Source organism: Sinocyclocheilus grahami, unplaced genomic scaffold (assembly GCF_001515645.1).
Source record: "Sinocyclocheilus grahami isolate Dianchi unplaced genomic scaffold, SAMN03320097.WGS_v1.1 scaffold1241.1, whole genome shotgun sequence".
Taxonomy (NCBI): Eukaryota; Metazoa; Chordata; class Actinopteri; order Cypriniformes; family Cyprinidae; genus Sinocyclocheilus; species Sinocyclocheilus grahami.
The window spans coordinates 73,775-98,731 of NW_015506420.1; the positions used below are offsets into that span (position 1 = coordinate 73,775).

A 24,957-nucleotide genomic window follows, 5' to 3' on the forward strand; every position below is an offset into this window, starting at 1 on the left:
TATATATATATATATATATATATATATATATATATATATATATATATATATACATGTAATGTATTTTATATTATTTAGTCACTTATAGGCTACAGTTTGACAGAATTGTTCTAATTCAACGTGCCATGGGAAGTTAATCTGATTTAACATTTTCGTGTATTGATATTGTTTATTTATTACTCTAATAACAGTTCATGAGGCTCTTAATGATTTAATCTATGCCATCTTTTGGAATATCTGAAGGCCGTGAACCATAGTTCCTAACTGTAGCATTTGTTATAATAAGACCAGCCTATTAATCGTTACCAGGCCAATGATGACTTTTTTATAAATTAATCAATATACCAGAAACAACTGCCTGCACATTTAGAACCAATAGCTACAACATGACACAGTTGTAATATAAATCTATGAGGAAAATTTTTTTCTCTTAACAGATTATCTAATATAAATTCTACAACAAGTTAGACTAAATTTTACACAATAAACAAGCCTACAATAAAACGTGATGAATTCATTGCAGTAAAGGTGGTAATGAGTAAAAATATTTTAATATATGTGCTGGTTCAATACTGTTTTCTCCTCTTTTCATCAGTCTTTTTTAGTTTATTTGCCTTTTTTAGATACTGTTCGACTTTCTACATAGCATTTTAAAGTAGCTGTTTCTCTAAATAATTCAAGTAGATCACATATTTGACCATCAGCTTCGTGATAAGAATGGCTTGCGCAAATCTTATCACACTTCTCGAGCACGCCGGTGAACGCGCACAGAGTATTTGGTGATTTGCGCGACGCTCGTTAACTGTGCTTCACTTATATTGTGTTGAGAACTGATTCGTTTGGTTCGTACATAAAGTTAGCTCTTATAAAAGCGATTCAAATAATTAATTAATAGCCTGATTCAAGGTTTCCATTAACCATGGTATAAACATTTGGGGGTTGGACTTGCTAGTTTTGGTTATTGGGGGGAGTTATAACCCCCTATCCCCCCCACAAACTGTGCCCTTGCTAGTCAGGATGCTCAGAAAGAGCAATGTTTGATAGCATAATGTTTACACACTATGGAGAAGTCAGCCTACAAACATTAGAGTCTGCTTATTAAGCTAGGAGAGGAAAAAGTATATTAACATTAATAAAAATGACACACTTTAGCTTAATTGAAACATAATTGAGAACTCTGAATCTTCTGAGCCATGAAAGCGCAGACAATGAGTACTAAAATTTTCATCGTCATCATCATCATGTCTATCAAAAACCCTGTTTATTTAACGCAATACTTTGTTGCTGTTGCATAAAAAAGACTTCCTTTACATAATGCTGAAACATCAGTAAATCATCCAGTGCTGTGTGAGCAAAGGCTTGTGTTTATAGCACGAGGGCCGGCAACCTCATCCTCGCGTGATCACCGGGCCAAGTGGCAGTGGCTGTTACGAGCAGAGATGATTCTTGGAGATGGGGTGGAGGCATTGATTGACGTGTCAGCTTTTTTATCAGGGTGGATGGCCACGGCTGTCAGCTGGAGAGTGTTTCAGCCCGCATGATGGATTATTTACAACTCTTGCGCCGCCGCCGCTGCTGCTCGCCACATCCTCCGAGTCGCTCCCGTACATTACATGGCCAATTACACTACGCTGGCCATTTTCTCAACTCAAATCAAATTATCTCTACATTGTGTTTAATTTCAGTCGCAAAGAGCTCAGCCGTTTTTACATGGGTCTGTGGAAACAATATATCACCCTGGGAGTCCTGTTGAATGGGCAAACAGGCTGCCATAAAGCAGTCTTTGGAAAATAGATAACACAGCTAGTGCTGGCTTTTTTGATTAAAGTGGAATGAAGGATGAAGAATGAAATTACTCGCGCTAGTATTTCTCCTTAATTCATGCACTTTACTTAAATGGGAAGCTCGCAACTAAGTCGTCTGCGACGGTGAGAGAAGAAGTGCATTGTAAATTCATAAATTTTCGCTTGATGTAGATGGAACTGCCGCAGACCATTTTCCGACAGAATGACGAAAGATATATTTACATTTATTTAGGTACATATTTATTTTTGTATGGGCAACAGCATCCGAAATGTCATCGGTTGTTATTGATTCACAGGGATGATATGGATTAATGAAATTCTAACGATAATTACCACCATCAGCAACTTTTCAATTCACAGATGGAAAGCCTGTGCTCCTTCAAACCGAAAAATGTCCTGCCTCGTTTGGAATTTGCATTGGATTTACTTGTAGTTTTGTGCCGGTTGCCTCGGGGACAGTCTTATTTCAATGCCATGTATTTTCATTTATTTCTTTGCTATTAATGCTGCAAGTCTCCCAAAGAGGAGCTTGATGAATAGTGACACAAACATGGTATGTGCTGATAAGCTTACAGTGGTTGGATTACTCCCATAATCCTCTTCCTGCTTGTGGTCCCATTACCCAATGCACAAAGACCCATGCAGGGGTCACACACCAGGTCACGATTGCATTGTCACCACCCATCATATTTTGCTGCTGCCACCGTCGGCCAGGTGCAAACAGCACTCTGTTGGAGTGTAAGATGATATCTGGGGACCTTCCTCTTGTGGCAGATTGCTGAATGTTGGATTAATGCGGTTTTGCCGGGAAGAGAGAGGCGACACGCTTTCACTGAGTGCTCTGTCGTGAGACCACGGGGACCGGACTGAACTACTGCACTTATAAAGGGAGCTCTTGATTATTCGAAGTGGTGTTTTTGAGTGGTGCAAGTGTACTAGGTTGTTACACAGGGAATAATGAAACAGAACCAACATCTGATGATTTTATGGGATGTGGGATAACAGTCGACTACTTTTGAGCCCCTAATGAGAAACTGAGCCCTGAGTGAATGGTGGCTTGTGGACATTTCCACATATTGCAGGGTGGCAGATTGTCTCTGTCTCTCTCTCTCTCTCTCTCTCTCTCTCTCTCTCGCTCTCTCATAAATGCCTGTTCTTTCACTCTTGTAAAAATAAATGTCCCAAAAGGGGAGTTTTGCAGCAATTCCATACAGAAGAGTTAACCTTTCTGGGTTCCCCCGAAGAGACTTTCATTGAACAATTCTTATAAAGGACCATTTTTACTTAGTCTGAAGAACATTTTGAGAATCTGAGGAGCCCCTTTCCACTATGGATGTTAAAGGTTCTTCATGGAATCATAGATAGCATTAAAGAACCTTTATTTTTAAAAGTGTTGAGAACAAACATCAGTTATAACAACATTCAGGCTCGTAAAACCTTGAAGTAATTCTGACAGGGACATTGATAGAGGTGAGTTGAGTTATCTTCTCACAAAGAGTGAAATTACAGCCATAGCGACTCTATTAGGGCTGTACTGCACACATTTTGTGTAGAGGAAGAGAAAGGGTTACTTGTAAGTCAACTTTTTGTTTACAACTGCATATTAGTGCCATGTTAAATAAAAAAAGTGAAAAAATTACTTAATTTATTCATTTTTTTATACACATGAATGAGAATATTAGTTATATTCTAGACCTTTTACGAGAACAAAATCATGCAGTTTTAAAAATAAAGCCATTGCAAAAATAAAATAGTAATATTTTGAGAATGAAGCAAAAGTTCTAAAAATAAAGTAGCATTATGAGATTATAGGAATACATTTGCAAGGAAATTAGCATCCAATAAGACATTCTTCTAAAACCCTTAACATGAAAAACATTTTAGAAGTACAGTATGTCCCATTTTTAAAGTTGCTTTTATGTATATTTTTGCATTATTATTTTACTTTTATGTATTTAATTTTTAGGTTACTTTTAGTCTCATAACTCTTTTAGTCTCATTGCAGGTTTAGTCTCATAATACCATGTTGGAATGTTGGAATTTTGACTATTCTCGAAATATATCAACTTGCTCAAAATATATCAACAATCTTAAAAGAGTTTTTTCTTTCAATCTCATCCTGTTAGAAGATTATTCTCAGACATTTATGCATGCATGTACAGTATGTATGTAAGCGTGTATGCATGTGTGTATGTCATTTTATGTAATAATTATTATACTAAAAAGCTGTCATACTTGTTTGAGGACATGCCCTGATTTAAATAAAAAGTAACTAGCTCTGACCTTTTCATAAATTCAATGTGGGTGTTCAGAGTAAAAATCAAATGAAAAATTTGTAGTTATCTACTGCCGTCGTACTTATTCCACATTTTGCTTAGTGTGGATCAAACATGGTAATGGAGAGAAATGACTTCCATGTTTCCATGACTTACAGCTTCTTGCCTCTGCTGTCAACACATGAGCCTGTGAGGCAATTATTTGACTACATTATAATTATTTCATGTTAGGAGCTGCAAAGATGACTGCTCGGGCAAAGGAATATGGGAAATCCTGTCACTTAAACTAAGCAAGACTCAGCAAAGACAGGCTTGCTGTTTCAGCTGATTTGTCAAGAGTGCAGAAGCTTGATTATACTGTATTAATCTATTAAAACACGAGTGATCAATAGCTCTGAAAGATTGCTCTTTGTCGTGACACCCTGATGCTTGTCATGTGTTTGCTCTGGCTCGCCCTTGAGGCCAGAGCACCGGTTTATAGCTACAGTAAATCAGCAGCATATTTACAATGAGATCAGGGCGGAATTATACAGGCAGTTCAGGGTAATTAAGCTTAAGGGGGGATGCGAGAAGGATAAAGCCATTGTCCTCGCAAACGAGAGGCTTCTGACCTGTTTCCTTATAAGAACATACTTTGCTCTGTTTGTGTTGTATAAATTATCCTGATATGAATTGCATTAGTAGTACCAAACTGAAGTTCAAACATGTTTCCCTGTCTTCTGCTGTTTGGACAAACAAATAGTCCCACCCACCCAATTAAAGCCTTTGCGGAAGCTAATGTCACTAAATCTATTATTTTAGTTTAGTTTAGTTTAGTTTCTGCAAGTTATATGTGGTCAGATCAGATTTATTTTGTGTTGAGACCGCAGTCACTTTCATTCAAACCTGTGTGGTTCAGACTTTGTATAGAATAAATGCTTGAATAGATGTTTTGCCATTTATTTCTAATGGGTTTTTAAATATATATTTTGAATGAGGGCAGTGAAATCAGAAAAAAAAAATCAATAAAAAAAAATTATTTCTTCACTCAGACCAAGAGGCATTATCAAAAATCAGATTTTAATTAGATTTCAAACCACCTTTTTCTCCTGTAATATAATGTATTGGCCAAGTAAAACTTTATTCAAAGAAAAAAACTGTCAGGAATGGAGCCAGATCAAATGTACAGTAAGTTTGCTATAATGATGGCTAAATAGCTATTTGGCTATGGCTGATCATTACTCAGAAAAGAAGAGCAAGTTATTACATTTTGAGTGAAGATTATGACATTTTGTTTGTCTTTGGAATAACATGCACCAATGAATCGTTCACATTAAGACCTTAATGTGCATTAAGAAAGTAAACGGGGTCCATTTTGATTTTGTGTTGACTTTATAAAGACTTTAATATGATTCTGATGATATCCAATGAGATTCCATAAAGTGTGTTTTGAAACCTTGTGTCGTGACTATAGCCGTTTAAAGCTTGGCTTGTTTTGTATATCCTTTTTTTTTCTTTTCTCCATGATTATGTGATTATGATTTCACAGCATACCCACATCCAATTTAGACTGTCCCTGTGTTATCAGAGACACAAGTGGCATAATTACGAAGCTTGAACAAGTTTGAGTGTTTCTGTATGTGCCTGTTTGTGTGTTGCCGTGTGCGTTCATCACAGTGCTGCACCCTCAGAGATGATGGCATGATAAGTGTGTGTCAGTGGCGGTGTGTGTTGTAAAAAGTCACACTACAGCAGTGAGATGGGCCACCCTCCTGACAGACTCCCCACAGTGGAGGAATTATACATGACTAAAGCCGCAGCTCACAGTGAGGCTGGCTGACATTAAAGCAAAATGGCAATTGTGACACATAATAGTTTTGATGTATTTAAAGTGCTCATGCTCGAGCAAGTGTGAGCTAAGTACATAACATGCTGGAATTCACTATGAAGAATAATGTGCCATTTGAGGAATTAATCAGCGCAGAAAACTACCGGATCTCTTTTGCTGTCACATACGGCGTTCGTGGTTAGTAGCACAGATTGTTTTGTCTATGAGATCTTGTATTGTCAACTTTGCCAAGAGCAAAAATTGAATTTTTTCACAGCTCATAGTAATCTCATAATCCATAATAATAGCCTATGCTAAATGATAAATGCACAGGAAGCAAAAGTCTTGTTTTGCAGTTATTAAGCTGTTACAATGAGATTCCATTTCTTATGTAAGAGTTCATTACATTGAATCATTAATAGATATTCCAAAGTTTAAAATGGGTCATTTGAATGAAAATAATTTTTATGTTTGTCTTCTTATCCGGTAAAAACAGTTAAATATTCTAAAAATGATTTTGGGGTCAGTAACATTTTTGAAAGAAGTATTTTGTACTTCAAGGCTGCATTTAAGTTAATCAAAACTACAGCTAAAACAGTAGTATTGTGAAATATGTTTTGTAATGTAAAAAAAAAAAAAGTATTGTAAAAAATTATTTTTATATATATTTTATATATGTACATTTATTCCTGTGATGGCAAAGCTGATTTTTTTAGTGTCACATGATCCACAGAAATCATTGTAATATGCTGATTTGATGCTCAACAAATAATATTATCAATGTTTTAGTTGATACATATTTCAGGATTCTTTGATGAATAGAAAATTCAGAAGAACAGCAATTATTTGAATAGAAATATTTTGTAATATTTAGATGTATTTTGTAATATTTATATGTTTAATGCATCCTTCCTAAATAAAAGTATGCTTTCATAATAATAATAGTAATAATAATAATAATAAATCTTATGGCATTGGCACACTGTAAACTTTTTAAGAATAAACCATAAACTGTAGTACACAAATAGTGCCTTTTTTTAAGAAATATGCTAAATGGTATACTGTAAGTAGATGGGTTAAGGATCCCCTTTGTTGAAAATTGTGTTAAAGGGGTCATATGATGCGATTTCAGGTTTTCCTTTTTCTGTGGAGTGTTACAAGCTGTTCGTGAATAGGTAAGATCCCTAAAGTTGCAAAGACTAAAGTCTCAAACCCAAAGAGATATTCTTTATAAAAGTTAAGACTGGTCCACGCCCTCCTAAAACGCCTCGTTTAAACACGCCTCCACATGCCTACGTCACTGTGTGGGAAGATTTGCATAATGCCGCCCAAATGTTCACGCAAAGAAAGAAGGCGTAACTTTATTGTTGCTGCCACCACCGCCGCCATGTCATGAAGACGCTGTGTGTTTCGTTACGAAAGCGAAACTACTTTGTTTGGCCTTCCAAAAGAGGACACTGTTCCAGAACAGTTCAACCCAAATATTCAGATGTGTCCAGCATTTGTAAAAATCGAGGAGAAACAATAATGTACAGTATGTAGAAAATAATGTGTTTTTGAACCTTAAACCACATAAACACATTTCATTACACCAAATACACAAAATAATGTTCTTTTTAGCAACATCATATGACCCCTTTAAATGATAAATATTTAATCTAGAGTTAATTTAACAAGATGTTAGAGGTGTTTTTATCATTACATTTACATTACATTTGGCATAATTATGAATCAGTTAATCCATTTTCCCTGCAAATACATTTATAAGATGAATATGAAGTTTAAAATATTCTATCTTAACATAGAAGCTAAAACTTCTTGGCAAAGTTTTAAGTTCTCATTTGGATTCGTTGGGTCACTTACGAGGTAAAAAGAGGTGGTGTGGAGGTATCTTTGTGCGGTTGGTGAATGTCAAAGTTCACGTCTAATTCTGGTCATCTCACCCTTTGGCTCTCTTTAATGAATACACGCCATCTCACCTTCCACGTCCAGGGCTCAGTCAGGTGGAAAATATGAGATAATAACAATAATCATCATTCTGTGAAAGCACCTGGTTGAAGGACATTGCTTTCACCGTATGATTTAAACAACTGCTTGTATTTGAAAGTGGATAGAACTTGACTGTGTCTCCTTGAAGATGTGTTTTTTCTAATTTGTGAATTGTTAAAGGCATGCCGCAACCACTCTGGCTCATTAGAAAGCAAAGAAAAGGAATAATAGGAAGGAAATGAAAGAGATGTGTGATTGTGGTTAACAGTAGCTGCTTATTCTTCGCTGGGTTTTCACATTAATGCAGGTGGAGACCTCTAGTACTGAGGTGATAGTACTCTCTCAATGGGGAACTCAAAACCACAATCTGGATGTAAATTCACATGGCCTCCTAATTCTCGGTAGATTTAAAGCTGACAGCACTTCGGAAGAGTGGGCGTCTCTGAGTGATTGCGGGCTTTGAGCTCGCAGGCATAAGACTTTACGTCAACCTACTGTCATTCAGTGTTGTCACTGCAGCTCAACAGCAATTTCCCAAATTCCCAGATATTCATAATTTGACAGTAATTTTAAAAGTTTTGTCACTGAAATGACCAATTATGCTTCTTTTTTGGCTTCAAAAAAGGATAAAAAATCAGTAATGTATTGTAGAAGAAGTCGTGCACTGTATTCCAAGTGTTCTGATACAACAGCTTTGTGTGAAGGAGTGTCACAAAATATCTGAAGCCCGTTGTCTATTGTCAATAGTGTAGTGATATATGAAGTGCAGCTCAGAAGTCACTTTCAGATGAACGGATTTCTGTTGGTCAGTGCGGCAAATTCACATGACCAACTTGAAATCCTCATAGAATTCTAGAATCCTTGGATTCCAATGATATTCAATTATAATCTTCCCATTTAAAGTTGTAGAAGCTGTATGAACACAGAATATAATTTGATGCTTTTGATACCAAGCCCCATTAGTTCTCGTTGTTTCATTTTCATGAAGTCAGTGATATCAAAACTGACACAAAATAGCCTAATTGTGCAATATAGAGTGTGAATAAAGACTGAACTTTGGAACTTTGGACTTGTTCCTCACATTAAGCTATAAAATGGCTTCAGAATACTTTGGAATATAGTGCTTGGATGAGGTGGATGGACTACTTTTATGATGTTATTATGGTACTTTTATATTGTTTATATGGTTATTTTGGATCTTGGCAGTCCATTTTCCATTCACAGTACATTCTTTAAGGTTTTTTGTGTTTAATAAAAGAAAGAAAGTAAGGTATGCAGGTTTGTAATGACATGAGGGAGTCGAAATGGTGAACTATGCCTTTAAGGAACATCAGACATGTAGGTCTGTTTACTAATTTCCTGAGCCTGATTCTGCCCAGGGGATGGCTCTGTTTAACTTGGACAGATCTTTTGCTTGAGGATTTTCCTAGATTTCTGTGTGAGCATCTCAATCTCGTCTGTGCAAACTTTCAGCTCACTGCCAGAATCAATACCTTCCTCTTTGGCAATGGACAGCATACCTCTCACCATCAACTTTAATTACATATTTAACAGAAAAAACTGCATGGATGCAGCCACTCAAATATTTAGCCTTTTACCATGTCTAATAAAGACGCATATTTGTTCGGGTCAAGCACACTCTGTAACAACCTTGAACTTTTTCTTGGCATTAAGACAAGCCTTAGAGGTTCATCTTGGTCTAGTAGATGTTAAGCCAATGCTTTAATTAAGCTCAGCCATCTGCCTCGAAACTTTTGACTGTATATACACAACTGCTTTGAGCCACGCACACTTTTCATGAGCCACTTTAATGACCTCACAAAGCCTTAGACATCAAAATGATTGGACCATGTAATTAATAACAGTGGCCACTTTATGTCTACTCTTGTTTCGGTGTCAAGAGGTTGTGATGTACTTTTTTTTCTCAATCTTGCTAACATATCAAGCTGATCTTAGCATTTTCAAAGGAAACTTCAACATCACTTACTGAGCTAATGATTACATATGGCATTTAGTACAGATGAGACTGGAGAGTGCTGTAACACTTCCAGTTTAATTCAATTAGAAATTGGTTGTAGGCAGAGGTCTTTGCAACTTTACAGATCTTCTTTATGCACCAAGCGCTTGTAACACTCCAAAGAGAAAGGAAAAATTGAAATCACATCATATAACCCCTTTAAGAAGCAGAGATCTGTCTACAACCTCCAGACTGTGCGCGGCGTATCAATCGAAAAGGAGGTGGGTGGTTTCGCTGACAGTTTGAGGATCCAAGTTACAAGGCTTAGTCACCAGGTCTTTGAATGCTATTCATTGGTTTAATATTTCTAAAACCCACAAACAGACATAACGTCTCGGTTACGTATGGTAACCCTCGTTCCCTGAATGTATTATGAAAAATGTAAAACTAATACATTTGTCTGTTAAATTTGCAGTTTTGCAATCACTTTGAATTAAATATTTAGAAATTAAATGGGATCAATGGTGGTGATTAGGAATGGCTTAGTTTTTTTCCTTTAAAAAGTACATTTATTATTACAATTAATTATTTTGGGTTACCACCCACGCTTGCACTTGACACTAATTAACATATTCTTAATTAATTTGTTGCAGATAAATATGGTAATTTTATATTAAAAATAATAATAACAACAAAAGGGCAAAATGTTACAACACTCCCCAGTCTCTCCTATTTAACAATAAGTGATGAAGACCCCCAGCATAAAGCCCGCTGAGCTCTGTTTGTCAAGTACTGCCATCTTGTACCAGTTGATGGAAAATTGTATTCCTCTTGTCTCTTTTGTAATTATAAAGTTTTATTAGGTGTTTGTGGAAGATTAAAACACTATTAGCGCTGCTTCAGCCGTCAATTCTCCAGGTGTTCCTTTTGTTTATGACCAAAATGTTTTATGACACCCACATTAAGTCACCTACACAATTATGGTTAATGAAATGCAGTGCTGGTACAGTGGGCAGGAGAAACATTGGTGAAGGGTACTATGTTTTTGTATCGTGTTTGTGTGAAGAGAGAGAACCAAAGATGGGACACAATGGGAGGAACAGTGTGTAGTTTAAGATACATATGGAGACAGACAGAGTTTACAACATATATTTACAGGCTCTAATACTGTTTGGATACTTAAATGCCTCTGTTATAGATGTCAAATTTCATAAACCTTCGACTTGTCCACTATTAAACCTTTGATGAGCAATCATTTAGTTCAGCAGAAACCCTGCAGCTGTCATTGCTTTTTATAATAAATGACAGTTCAACTTACTCCCTTCCAAACTATTCAGTTTCTAATTGGCTAAATGTTTCTTTCTTTCTCTCTAGGTGGTGGAAACAAATCTTGTGGCTTTTGACTGTCACTGGATCATCATAAATGAGGTGGGTTCTTTAGCTATTTTGTGAGAAATCTAGTTTATTCTTTCTGTAAGCACATTTGAATATATTTGCATCTTTATATCTTTATTGTGTTAGTGAGAGGCGGACAAGGGCTCATTTGGAGCCTGATGAAGGTGGCCAGATAAGAACAAATTATAGCTCAATGATTTAAATTAGATTTGGCAAGCATGGGAGCAGAGCTCTAAAATATTTCAGCGCGTTCCTTAACGAATAAACCATTTTTCCAAAATGATCCTGCGACAAGAAGACAATGAAGATACAGACCTTGAGCCCATCTGCCTGAATTATAGCTATTTCAATAACTTAAAAGTCACTCTCTATGGTAACCTCTATTAATCTCTCTGGTTTTATTTAAAATGGCCATATAAATCAGTTTGGTCTTTTTGAATAATAGAGTTCAGTGCACTATTAAATTGTAGCTACTGTGACAAATTCACTCCCCAGTCCAAAAATACCATGTATTGAAATTCAATGCAAGAACTTTACAACATTTTGATAGCGGCTAGATTCGATGTTCAGAAACTAGGCTTACCCAGTCATGTTTATGGATTTGTATAGATTCTGGTATTTCTATGGCTAGAAGAACTGACTTGGTGTAAAATTTGGGAACGTTCATCAAACATTTACTGTTCCTGTCTGTGTGCGACACCAGCTGCTCTGCACATATTTACAAAGTTAGGGAAAAGTGGCTCAAATGTCACGATTCCTGATTCAATTCAATTCAAAAAATCCTCGATTGGATTTTGGACATGCCGAATAACCGCCAAAATACCAGAAGTGGCGCTTTCCACGGATGAGAATCCATGAAACGCAAGATTAAACCATTTTCCAAGACTGCATGATAAATTAGACCCATTTAAAAACATAATAAAGAATAATGCTATTGTGAATTCACAAACGCTACGATTCAGTTAAATAAATATATGCAATGCAGGTTTAATATATGCGCTTGAATTATTTACATGCGTGTAGGCTCTGTACATGTGTGTCAGAGCGGCTCCATTTACAGTAAATAAATGCTGCTCCACACAAACTGTTATCATTTACATGTGTGGAGCGTCTCAAACTCCATCTCTGCATATTGTTGTGAGTTTGGGCTTATTATAACGTTCATCTGGGAACACAACGTTTGCCATTTCATCAGATTTGTAAGGTAAATCATTTATAAACCTATGCAAACACAGGAGAATACATCAATATCTTTCTCAATATGCTAACTGTTCATCGCAAATTCAAAACAAAAGTTTAAACCCTCGCTCTGAGTTTACCAGTAGCCCCTCACTGCAGAACACAAGATCCAAGGGGGCGTGGTTGGATCCACATCTAGGGGGTGGAGATTGGTAAGTTAAGGGGTGGAGATGGGTAGGTTTAGGGGTGGAAATGGGTGGGTTTAGGGATCAGGGGGTGGAGACAGGTAGGTTTAGGTATATGTAAGGTGGGAAGAGTTGGATCTGGATCCAACCACGCCCCCTGGATCTTGTGTTCTGCAGTGAGGACCATCTCGAGTTTACACGTTTTGATATCCACATATTCAAGAAATTACAGTGGCTGTAGCATTTCTGTCTTTAAGAAATGGCCAAATATTTAAGATTAAGTGGGAATTTGAATTAAATCAGGGGTCTCCAACACGTCGCTCGCTAGCTACCAGTAGCTCGTGGCCTGACTGGAAGTAGCTCGCCAAGACATACTTGACATATCGGCCATGAGGTTATTTTAATTATCAGGTTTCATATTTTAATTGTCATTATTTTAAATAATTTAGACCCATATTTGATTATCGTGATTTGAATCACAGTAAATACTGCACAGCTTTAATCAAAGTTTAGAGTCTCACGCAGACACAACACGCAAAGAAAAGTTTTGTTTTGTGTGAAAACATGACTGAAGGCAGACTGCTGAGGGAAATTAAACACTCTAAAAAATGCTGGGTTAAATATAACCCAGTGCTGGGTTAAAAAGGGACAAACCCAGCTATTGGGTTGTTTTGACCCAGCGGTTGGGATGTTTTGAACCCAACCGCTGGGTAAAAAAAAAACAATAGCTGGGTTTGTCCCTTTTTAACCCAGCATTTTTTACAGTGTATGATAGAATGTACTGTATGATTGAAATATTTGTAAGAATGCATAATAGGAAACCGACTCTCTTCAGAAAGGTTTCGATTGCATTTGCTTTCCATCTTCCCTCCATGTAATGCGTAATAAAGCAGTGTTTAGAAGCCCAGCGCAGCTTTGTTTACAGAGGTTACCATGGAAACAGCTCTGTTCTGCAGTTCATAAGCACCATCTGCCATCAAACTGGATTTACAAATTCATTTAGTCTGCCTGCCATATTTTTGTTCAGACCAATGCGAGAATCGGACCAAATTTTTGTTGTAAATCTTAGCCGATGGAAAATAGGCTACCTTAATTGTTATCAGAAGATTTTTAGAGTGCACATTCGTTTATGTAGAACTGTGTATGGAGCAGATAAAATTTAATTTATCATTCTGACTCATCCTTTTTATAAAAAATAAAATAAACAAAGATTTTAAGGCTAAAATGTTATAATTTTATTTTTTAAAAATGGTCAAAACTGTATTTGAACATGTAGTACATGTCAGTAGATAACATGTTATGAATATTGTTTTGTTAGTTTAAAATCCGTTTTTTTTTCATGTTTTTATTTCACTGTTTATGCAAACAAAAAGTGCATAGTGCTGCTACTTTTTTGGGGCTTTTGTCATAAAACTTGGTTAAATGATTACAGAGTGTGTATCAGTACTTTTTTATATATATTTCCATCACATTTTAACAATGCCGTGTATAACAGTTTGGATTGATACATTATTTAAGAGATTTAAGTATTGTGTAACATGGGTAGCTCTCAGCCGCTTTCATTTTTAAAAAGTAGCTCCCGAATGAAATAAGGTTGGAGACCCCTGAATTTAATGTTGTTTAGTCAATATTAAACAAGGATTAGGTCGCGCAGTAAAGTGTAAAACAATCATCGGGCTGTTGGCACCCTCTGCAGGCATTTGTTGTAATACAACAATTATAATACATTAGCTTGTTTAAAATGCATGTATAAAATCATATGATTTATTTTAAACTAATTATCATTCCCTCATTGCTATTATATATGTGTTATAAGTCATTTTAAAGGCTGTTGTTTGGTCTATTTTTATTACTACAAAAAAAAACATTATAATTACTCGATTAATCGTCAGAATAATCGACTGATTACTCGATTACCAAAATAATCCTTACTAATTCATTTATTTTCATTTTCATTTTAATAGATTATTTAAGAGATTTAAGTATTGTGTAACATGGGTAGCTCTCAGCCGCTTTCATTTTTAAAAAGTAGCTCCCGAATGAAATAAGGTTGGAGACCCCTGAATTTAATGTTGTTTAGTCAATATTAAACAAGGATTAGGTCGCGCAGTAAAGTGTAAAACAATCATCGGGCTGTTGGCACCCTCTGCAGGCATTTGTTGTAATACAACAATTATAATACATTAGCTTGTTTAAAATGCATGTATAAAATCATATGATTTATTTTAAACTAATTATCATTCCCTCATTGCTATTATATATGTGTTATAAGTCATTTTAAAGGCTGTTGTTTGGTCTATTTTTATTACTACAAAAAAAACATTATAATTACTCGATTAATCGTCAGAATAATCGACTGATTACTCGATTACCAAAATAATCCTTACTAATTCATTTATTTTCATTTTCATTTTAATAGTTTTAATAATGATACATTTTATTATAATCTTCTCAATACTAAGAAGCTTTCGTTGAAGAATGGAGCACTGGCAACAGCCCACTCAGCAGAGGCTGTATCTCATTTCACATGCAACAGGGCATTGACAGCTGCTATTTAAAGGCATAACAGCAAAATAAATAAATAAATAATTCAAAGGGTCATAGAGATAGTTATAAAAAAAAATAATTATGACCATTTCTGGAACAAAATAAGTTGTCTAACATTATAAGAGGACTGTGGCAAAAAAACAAAAACAAAAAAATTAGTCTGATTTATAATAGCTCATTCTAGTATTCAAAATTGTCCGACTCACATTATCTGATCGTATACATTTTTTGAGATAACCTTTTAATGCTGCCAGCTTTCTAGAACACACCAGTTTAGGCAGGTGGAGCATTTAGTGCATCTGAGGAAAGTTTTATGTCTTTATGTATATTAAACACAAAGGCACATGACATTACCTTGACATGTCTCTGTATAGACACGCACTGCTCGTGGTTGGCCTTACTTGACAGCACTCATAGGGGACAAAACAAGCAGCTGCCAAAACCTGAACCCTAAAATTGGGCCATAACCCTGTAGGCTCATATTTGTGTCATTCTAATTTAGCGCTCCTAATTAAGCATCAAGGGCCTTTGCGTTTGTCATCCGGGGGTAGAATAAGCCACTCAGTGTTGGTATTTTCAGGTCTGTAAAAGCATGATGTCCTCTCTGCTCTTGAAAGTTGTGCAGCACACTATAAAGGCCTCGCGTGCCCTCTCGTGATGCCTCCTAGATTATCCTCCGTCGTGCTTACCACGTTAATTAACAGCGGCACAAACATCGTTTGACAGTGTTCAGCTGTGCGTCAGGCAAGATTTTGATTTGTCCGATCAGAAACCTTAAAATTACCTTTCAGAGAGCAGGTTGCATTGTAGACAACTTTAATTTTAATCTTATTGAAGGCTGAACGGCTTCGACATTCTAAGTAAGTTCCTCGCCGGCGTGCCACAAGTTCAGATTTAATGACGTACTTCATGAGAGCCAGTCACCAGCAATCACAGCTTTGCAGGTGAGAATGAAACTCAAAAGTGAAGGCTGTCAGAGGGAGCAGCTTGGCCGCTCTGAAGTCTACCTTCACTGGGGGACGTTCCCTGTCCATTCTCATCACATCATTCCCAGCTCACTCACTTCATTCTGCCTGTCTGTAGAAAAGATGGCTTTGGGCTAAAATTAGCCATCGTTCCTCCCAAGGCTGCACAAGGACACACGAGCGTATGCGGTCATGTCTTTCTGCCTCTTGGCAGCGCTCTGAATACCCATTCATGAGAATAATTGTAATACTAATGATGATTTTTATGTAGTTATGTTTCTTGTATTTAAATTGGGCCCATTTTTAGCTAACTGGAGAGTGGAGAATTTGACCTTGACTTGATGAAAAAGTAAAACTTAACCATGTGTGAAGATTGTTTAGTTTGTGTGTCAGTACTAGTGTCAGGACTCAGTGTTTATAATGAAGGAGCAGTATTTGTTTAACTGGAACAAATTTTCTTTCTTTCTTTCTTTCTTTCTTTCTTTAACCTGGGTGAGCTTTTTTCACCAGATAAAAACAGTGTTGTCCATGTCACATCATTTCAATCATTTTATTAAAAAGAATTTTTAATTTGAACAAACACTGTTCTAAAAATATTTTATATATTAAACTAGTATATTTTTATATAGCATATTTTATTTTATTTTTTTATTTTATTTTTGATTGTACTATATAATCTGTGTTAAATCCATTACTAGATTTGCAAATGTTTTACCAGTGTTTATAATGAAGGAGCAGTATTTGTTTAACTGGAACAAATTTTCTTTCTTTCTTTCTTTCTTTCTTTCTTTCTTTCTTTCTTTCTTTAACCTGGGTGAGCTTTTTTCACCAGATAAAAACAGTGTTGTCCATGTCACATCATTTCAATCATTTTATTAAAAATAATTTTTAATTTGAACAAACACTGTTCTAAAAATATTTTATATATTAAACTAGTATATTTTTATATAGCATATTTTATTTTATTTTTTTATTTTATTTTTGATTGTACTATATAATCTGTGTTAAATCCATTACTAGATTTGCAAATGTTTTACAAAAAAAATAAATAATAATAATTGCTTCATTACATTCATGTTTTTAATATCTAGGGCATTTTTCATACATTTGTTGGCATTTTTGCCCTGCATTATTCCGTGACCCTGGTCAGTACTGTTCTTTTTTTCTTTTTTTTTAATACTTTGAGATATGATATTTAATAAAGTTAATCAATTACTGTATTTTCTTATTAGTATGCATATAATTAATTGGTAATGTAATTAAGTTTTTCTCTTGTTAGCTAGCCTTTAATCTTTTTGTTGTATTGTCCATGCTAAATAAATATTTTGCTGTTAAAATTCTCCCAGTATAGAATCTTAATGTCTACAATTATGATATTTCTTAGTTATCTACAGTTACCTGTACAGTAAGTCAGAAGAAATGAAAGGTTTATAGAGCTGGTAGTAATATTTCTGTTGCTATATGATTCATGTAGACATATTTGGAAGATGATAAAACAAGTAATGGAACCTAAAAAGATAACATTTTGTTTCTTATTTAATCTCTACCCCTTTTTCTTTCTCTCAGTCCGAATTTGAGACAAAGTTATAGTTGGTTATTTGCTAAATTGAAAATCATGATTGTGTTATTTCTTCCTGGACCTACTTCTGCTCTTTCTTTTCCAGTCAAGTGTGGAAAAAAGCTCTTCTCAGCAAGCTTTTTCTTTTATCACTGCACATGGAAAATCCATTTTCTTCTGTCTCTGATTCTCTCTTTCTCTGTGTTTTTCCGCTCATGTGCTGCAGGAGATTTCAGACATGGATGTGCAGGAGCTGGTGATGAAGTCTATAGGTCGCCTGACCCTGGTGAGACAGGCCTTCCTTCTCCCACAGAACACCAGCCAGCGCTGCGTCCAGAACAACCACCGCATCAACACGTCCCTCTGCGACCCCAAAGACCCAAAGGCACAGAAGTTAGAGGTGTGATTCATTCCCCCATACTCATAACTCATGCATTCAAATTAATCATGAATCATTTGCCTTCATTTCCTTTATTGATTGTGTCCATTAACTGTCATCATTAGCCTTTGAGCTAACTTCCTTAGAAAACTAGAAAATGTCAATGTGAAAATTAGCAATCTTGTTTTGCTGGGTTTTCAGTTGTGCCTGTGGGTGCCATTCCTGTTTTCTACTATTTATCCAACTAAATGCATTTTCCCACATGTAAATTTACACAATAGACAACATAAATTAACAGATGTGTTGTGTATTGAGCCACATTCATTACTGGTAAACACTGCATGGTATGTCAATACAGATTTTTTCAAAAGCCCTACTCTATATGAATTCATAGTTGCGTGGGTATATGTTGGTAGCGACAAGGCAAATATATATATTTTCAGCAGGGCCAGGAGATATTTTTGATATTCAGAAAACAGGACGATGATTTTAATACCTTTATTATTTGGTCATTAACTTACCAAAATAATGTGTCATTACATTAGTTTCACAATTCCGTCTTGTCTTTAGAAAATGTGTTCAACAGAGATATTTTAATAATCTCTATGATTTAAAATTCAGTAGCAAAAATGGCATTAAAGTTGAAAAGTTTGCGTTATCAATTTACAGAGGTCTCTGCATGGTTTTAATAAAAAACATACAGTATGTAGTATGTAAATACTGATGTTTATTGCCTTATATGTTGGTATCCATAAATTAAAATGATTAAATAGTCTGAATAATATATGTAGTAAAAACACTTTCATGTATAACACATATGTAGTAAAAACATGCCTTGAAGATTTTTTGTTTGTTTGTTTGTTTGTTTTTTTTACAATTTTCATACTTTGCTACAATGGCTTTTTGGTTGAAATTGTGTTTAAAAATGTTTTTAAAACCTTTTTTATAGAAAAACATATAAATATTGCTATTTCTTAGAATATTAATAAACAAATGAGGCTAGATCTCAAAATTCACTTTTAAGTGAGTAATTGTTGTTATTTTGAACTTTGTTTGTATCCACATACTTTTTGGGGCCACTATATGTATTGAATTTCATCAAAAGCTAGAAAAATATTGAGTTGTAATTCAGCCATTATTTTCAGTATGTGAGATATGAGGGGACATGTGCTCTTCTCCAATCCATAAATTAAAATGATTAAATAGTCTGAATAATATATGTAGTAAAAACACTTTAATGTATAACACATATGTAGTAAAAACATGCCTTGAAGATTTTTTGTTTGTTTGTTTGTTTGTTTTTTTACAATTTTCATACTTTGCTACAATGGCTTTTTGGTTGAAATTGTGTTTAAAAATGTTTTTAAAACCTTTTTTATAGAAAAACATATAAATATTGCTATTTCTTAGAATATTAATAAACAAATGAGGCTAGATCTCAAAATTCACTTTTAAGTGAGTAATTGTTGTTATTTTGAACTTTGTTTGTATCCACATACTTTTTGGGGCCACTATATGTATTGAATTTCATCAAAAGCTAGAAAAATATTGAGTTGTAATTCAGCCATTATTTTCAGTATGTGAGATATGAGGGGACATGTGCTCTTCTCCATGTAATGTTGAATGCATACTGTATAAGCAGCTCATGTTTGATGTTAAGGGTTCTGTTTTGCTCAGTATTCAGGAGTCCAACCCTATTTTACCCTGCACTGAAGCGTATCACATCCCTCTTTCTCGACATATATCCCACCCTCCCTTTGGAATACTCCTTTGCACCTCCCGTTCCCTTTAGACCACCGATCACTCATCTTCCCTGGAGAGACCCACTAACTCCTGCACTTCAAATAGACTTAATGGATTTCCCTGGTCAGCCGATCTTCTCCCCCTGAATTTAACCCCGTCTTTGTCTGTTTACCCCCTTGGCAGTGGCAGCTTTGTTGCTTCGGTGGTCTCGACTCCTCCTGCAAATGCTATATCATGAAATAGCCTTCCCGAAAAAACAGCCCACCCCAAAAATGCACTTTGTGTCCAAGGCATGAAACATAAATCAATAAGTAAGCCCTTTATGTTTTTGCTCTTGAAGATGAAAAATACAGCGAATGGAGAAAAGCCACACAGCTCGACGCTGTTGCTTGGTAGTCTTGTGGATCCTTGTCAAGTCTGCCTCTTTGGGTCATTGCTCTTTTTGTGTACACCCATTCTCTCGGTATACGAAGAGTTGTTTAATGGGAGTCAGGAAGAGTAAACACAAGCTGCACCGGTGTTTCTGCTCTGTGTTGGGATGGCGAAGCCCATTCCCTTGAAAACTGGAGGATAAAACTCGAGAAACATAAGACGAGAGCGTCATCCCTGTCGACTCCATCCTCTTATTCTCCAGTCTGCTTTGAAGTCGAAGTACATATATACTGCGTAATTGGCCGTTAGTTTGTTGGCTCTCAAAGCCATTACATCCTCATACCTGAGCCAACCGAGCGTGACTCCTAACATAATTAGAATAGCCTTTCCTTTGTGCTTCTCTGTTTACTGGTGAAGATTTTTGTCAAGGCTATGGCTGTATGCGAATAGATTACCTGAACAGATTGTGTTGATAGCGAGAGGTTTTTCTCAGCTATTTGTCAACATGGTTGGGATTACTCAGACACTCGATACAGTGTCAAGTATGCGGGAGCAGCGCGGGTTAATAAACAATGCTGGAAACCTAATGACCGCTTCACTCTATTTATTACCTTCTCATTAAAATGGAGACGACACTCGGGCTAGATCAGAGCCGTGCAATCAATCAGAGCGGAATTAACTTTCTACTTTGTGCTGACATCACACGATGTGTTAGAGCTTGTGTATGAGTGAAGTTGCCAATTGTCCTTTATAATGCGGAACCGTATCTAAGGTAACAGTGTTGTTTGCTATTTGAATGCTTTTGGCCTTTAATTTCTTCAAGTTTTTTTTTTCACTACCAATCAAAAGTTTCAGGTTGCTTTTTGAAAAAGTTTGTTATTCTCACCAAGGCTGCATTTATTTGATAAAAAATACAGTAAAAATAGTAATATTGTGAAATATTTTAATTTATTTATTTTTTTAACCGAAACTGTTTTGTAAATTAATATATATATATATATATTAAAAGGTAATTTATTCCTGTGATGACAAAGCTGAATTTTTAGCAGCCATTGCTCCAGTCTTCAGTGTCGCATGATCTTTCAGAAATCATTCTAATATGCTGATTTAGTGCTCAATAAATTTTTCTTATTATTAATGTTGAAAAAAAGTATGTGGAAACCATGATTTTTTTTTCCCATGATTCTTTGAATAGAAAGTTCAACAGAACAACATTTATTTGAAATATATTTTTTCTAACACTATAAGGGCCAGATTACTAAACAGGGCAAATTAACTCCATAAAAGTGCCGATGGGAGGGGGAAATTCTCCAGGTGATTTACTAACAATGCGTGCATTAAAGAACACAGATGCAGCCAGATCATTTCCATAATGACCAGCACAATCTACCAAGAGCAGCGCAAGTTACCACCTGCTTTAAGACATGCTTTTTTGGGGCGTAATATATTGGCGCAAATGCCAGTAATTTGACGAGTGCAAACAGTAGTAGACCACGTTGCGTGATTCATTTTAATACTCTCCTTCCATAAATTTTGCGTCTGAAAGGGAAACTCCTACAAATGCATATTCAGTAAGGTCAGGTGCAAAAAATAACTGTGTCCATGACTTTTCAGCGCCAATTCTTCACTGCGCGTCTTTAGTAAATCCTGACAGTACTATTTTAACGCCAAAAGACAGTTTGCGCTGGCGCAAGCTGTTAGTAAATCTGGCCCAAAATGTCTTTACTGTCAGGGTTGATCAATGTAATGTGTTCTTGCTGAATAAAATTATTAAATATTACAGTATTTAATATTAATTTAAAAAAACTGACCTCATACTTTTGAACAGAGTGTACGTACATTTTGTTTAAAATGTCAGTTGTCATGCATTTCAGATGGAGATTAAGAGTATCCTATATTTTCCCAGAATAGGTACAGAGCAGTATGCATTTACTGTATGCTACAAAACAATACACAGACTCCATATATTGATATCTTGACAAAAAGCCATTTTTGGCCCCGCCTGTTTACATTTACTTGAGACAAAATTTACAGTTTACATTAAAACCATGCCAAGATGACCAAATAAAAAATGTATTGTATGGTTACAATTGATGTCCCAAGTCAGACAAGAACACTAAAGCTTGTATGCATAGTCAAGCGTATCATGCTGGAAATGACAGGTATTAAGTGTGTTTTTTTTCTGTTGCTTATTAAACTCCATTGTCTTCCAGGGTTCGTTCAATGCGTGCAGCCTGTTGTCATTTCCACTGTAGAGACCTTTCATCCCAGCTGTACCCACTCAGACATAAATCGTTTTCTTGTAAGAGAATGTTAATCTGGTGTCTCTGGCTTTCTGTGCTCACATCGTCTGTTCCTTTTCTTTTTGTGTCTTTGTTTCCCTGCTGCTTTTTGTCGTCTTGTCAGATCACCAACCGCTACGTCTACGACACGGTGCTGCTGCTGGCCAACACTTTCCACAGGAAGCTGGAGGACAGGAAATGGCACAGCATGGCGAGTCTTTCGTGCATCCGCAAGGGCTCCAAACCCTGGCAGGGTGGCAAGTCTATGCTGGATACCGTGAAGAAGGTACAGTACTGTACAGGACTTTACGATAAACATGACCTGCTGGCCAGGATCAGGTTACTTGACAGAAATGTGCCTTGCAAACTTAAACGTTTGGTTTTCTGTGAAGTATTGAATATTGTTGTTGTAAAATCGACTGATTTAAACTTATTACCAAGGTAGAGTTATTCAGACATAGATTGTGAAATTGAGTAGTCATAGTCTTGAAAGCATTTATGGTAACACATACTTAAAGCCTTTATGTATAATGCATTATAAATGGTTATTAAAGGGTATAATGCATTGTAATTATTCACAATGTACATTATAATACATTATATCTTGTTGTAAATAATTATAACTGAATTTAAAATACATAGTGTAACAATAAATTGATAATATATGGTTACAATTATTAATGAGATTGTACAATGCATTATAAGGTATATTACAAGGCATAATTAATGCATTAAAACTACTTTTATAATGCATCACACATAGAGGCTTTAAGTAAAGTGTTACTGGATTTATAATTTGTGAATTTATAGCTGTCATAGGTAACATTTATTTTTATTAGTGCTTTATATTTCATTTTTACATTTACCTTTATTAACATTATTATTGTATAAGTAACAAAAACAATTATATTAATATTTTATTTCAGGGCTCCAGACTGCGACCAAATGGTCGCCTTTTGTGACCATTTCTTCTGCCAGTGCGAGTACATTTTGTGAGAGGTCACACTGGCGCGACCAACTCACGCTGCCATTTCTATATGAGAAACATCAAATGGCAAACGAAGCAAAAGCGTAACAAAATCCCGCTACTCGTTTGAGCTGTGCAGCACGGACCGTTTATCAGCTCGGATCACAATGCAAACAAGCTGGTCCGAGTTCAGAACAGATTTACTAAGGAACTAAAGTTGATTTTGGGACGCTGTTACTGCACAGCGCTACGAAGATTCAGCGAGAAGCGTTTGAATTCTGCACAGAAATCTCTGTTATAAACAGATCAAACGGCGCTGACATAGAAAACCAGAAGCTTTAATGCTAACTGTAACCATGGTGTTACAGAAATAGTCAAATGTTATTACATTATTCATTTCAGGGTTTGTACAACCTTTTGAGAGAGAAATTCAAGCAATTTTCAATGACTTACAAGCATTTCACACAACTGTTTCCAGCACTTTGAAGCTCCTAAATGATCCAATTTGAATGTTATAAATATACTGCCGTGAACAAACCCTTATGTAAAATTTAAAAATACAACAAATCACCATTTTAACCTTTAGATGGCAGCAGAGGAGCACTTATTGGTTTATTACTCATTCATTTATACTTTTTCCTTTATATTTTGAAATTATAAAATAACAATTTTAAAATCACTATTATAAAATATCAAATCATCAAGAAATCAGATTTTGTCAGAGTTTCGCTCTTTTTTTGTGTATGAAGTAAAAAACGTCACAAAGTGCTTTGAAAAACAAACTTTTCTTCAGTTTGCGACTAAATCACATATAATCACTTGTTGGTCAAGTTGTTGGTCAGTTTCATATAGGACTATAGGAGAGTAATGGTACATTTAATAAGAGTACAATATATATCTTTTCTTCTTAAAAATTTGATTTTGCACATGTTACTGTTGTTAATAAAATATATTTTGTAAGCTTCCCAACTCAAGCTTAGTGCTTTACTGTCAATTGTGTATAAACATGAAATAAACAATAAATTAACAATAATAATATTATTAGTAACTGCACTTATTAATCCAAAACCATAGTAATTTTATCATATGAAGAGTTTGGTTCCAAAACGCTATAAATCCATTTTGATTAATTTGAGTAAAAATGTGTTTTCTTTACCAAGAAAGTGGCAAGATGAAAACCACTATTTTCTGTTTCAAACTTTCACATAGCATCTTTAGGTTATAATAACATTAAAAATTCAAATCCAGATTTTGATTTTCAAAGATTTATTATAACATTTTATAAAATGTTTTCGCAAAATGCAATAAATCCATGACACGTTTTTTTTCCCCAAAATGCAATAAATCCATTGAATCAATATAAAAGTTATTTTTCATATTGAAACTGTTGAAAATACACAACATAGTAAGCATATATGACAGCCTCTGAACTTGGTCAATACTAATCTTATATGCAGGCACTGGACTAAAAATATATTCAATCAGTCATGGCTCCAAAAAGAATTCAACGGGTCATCTTGTTAATGCTATAAATGAATTACAACAATAAAA

At 35.3% G+C, this 24,957-nt stretch overlaps 1 protein-coding gene across 1 annotated transcript in view; it reads left to right on the forward strand.

The window, feature by feature from the left end:
* The window catches only part of LOC107568412 (glutamate receptor ionotropic, delta-2-like), a gene marked incomplete at its 5' end in the record, with an annotated part of 188,150 nt that overhangs the window by 27,085 nt on the left and 136,108 nt on the right, over nt 1-24,957 (forward strand). The window contains 3 exons of the mRNA XM_016254389.1: nt 11,209-11,262; nt 17,890-18,063; nt 22,564-22,725. Coding sequence (XP_016109875.1) covers nt 11,209-11,262; nt 17,890-18,063; nt 22,564-22,725 — 390 coding nt within the window. The remainder of the gene's footprint in view (nt 1-11,208; nt 11,263-17,889; nt 18,064-22,563; nt 22,726-24,957) is intronic.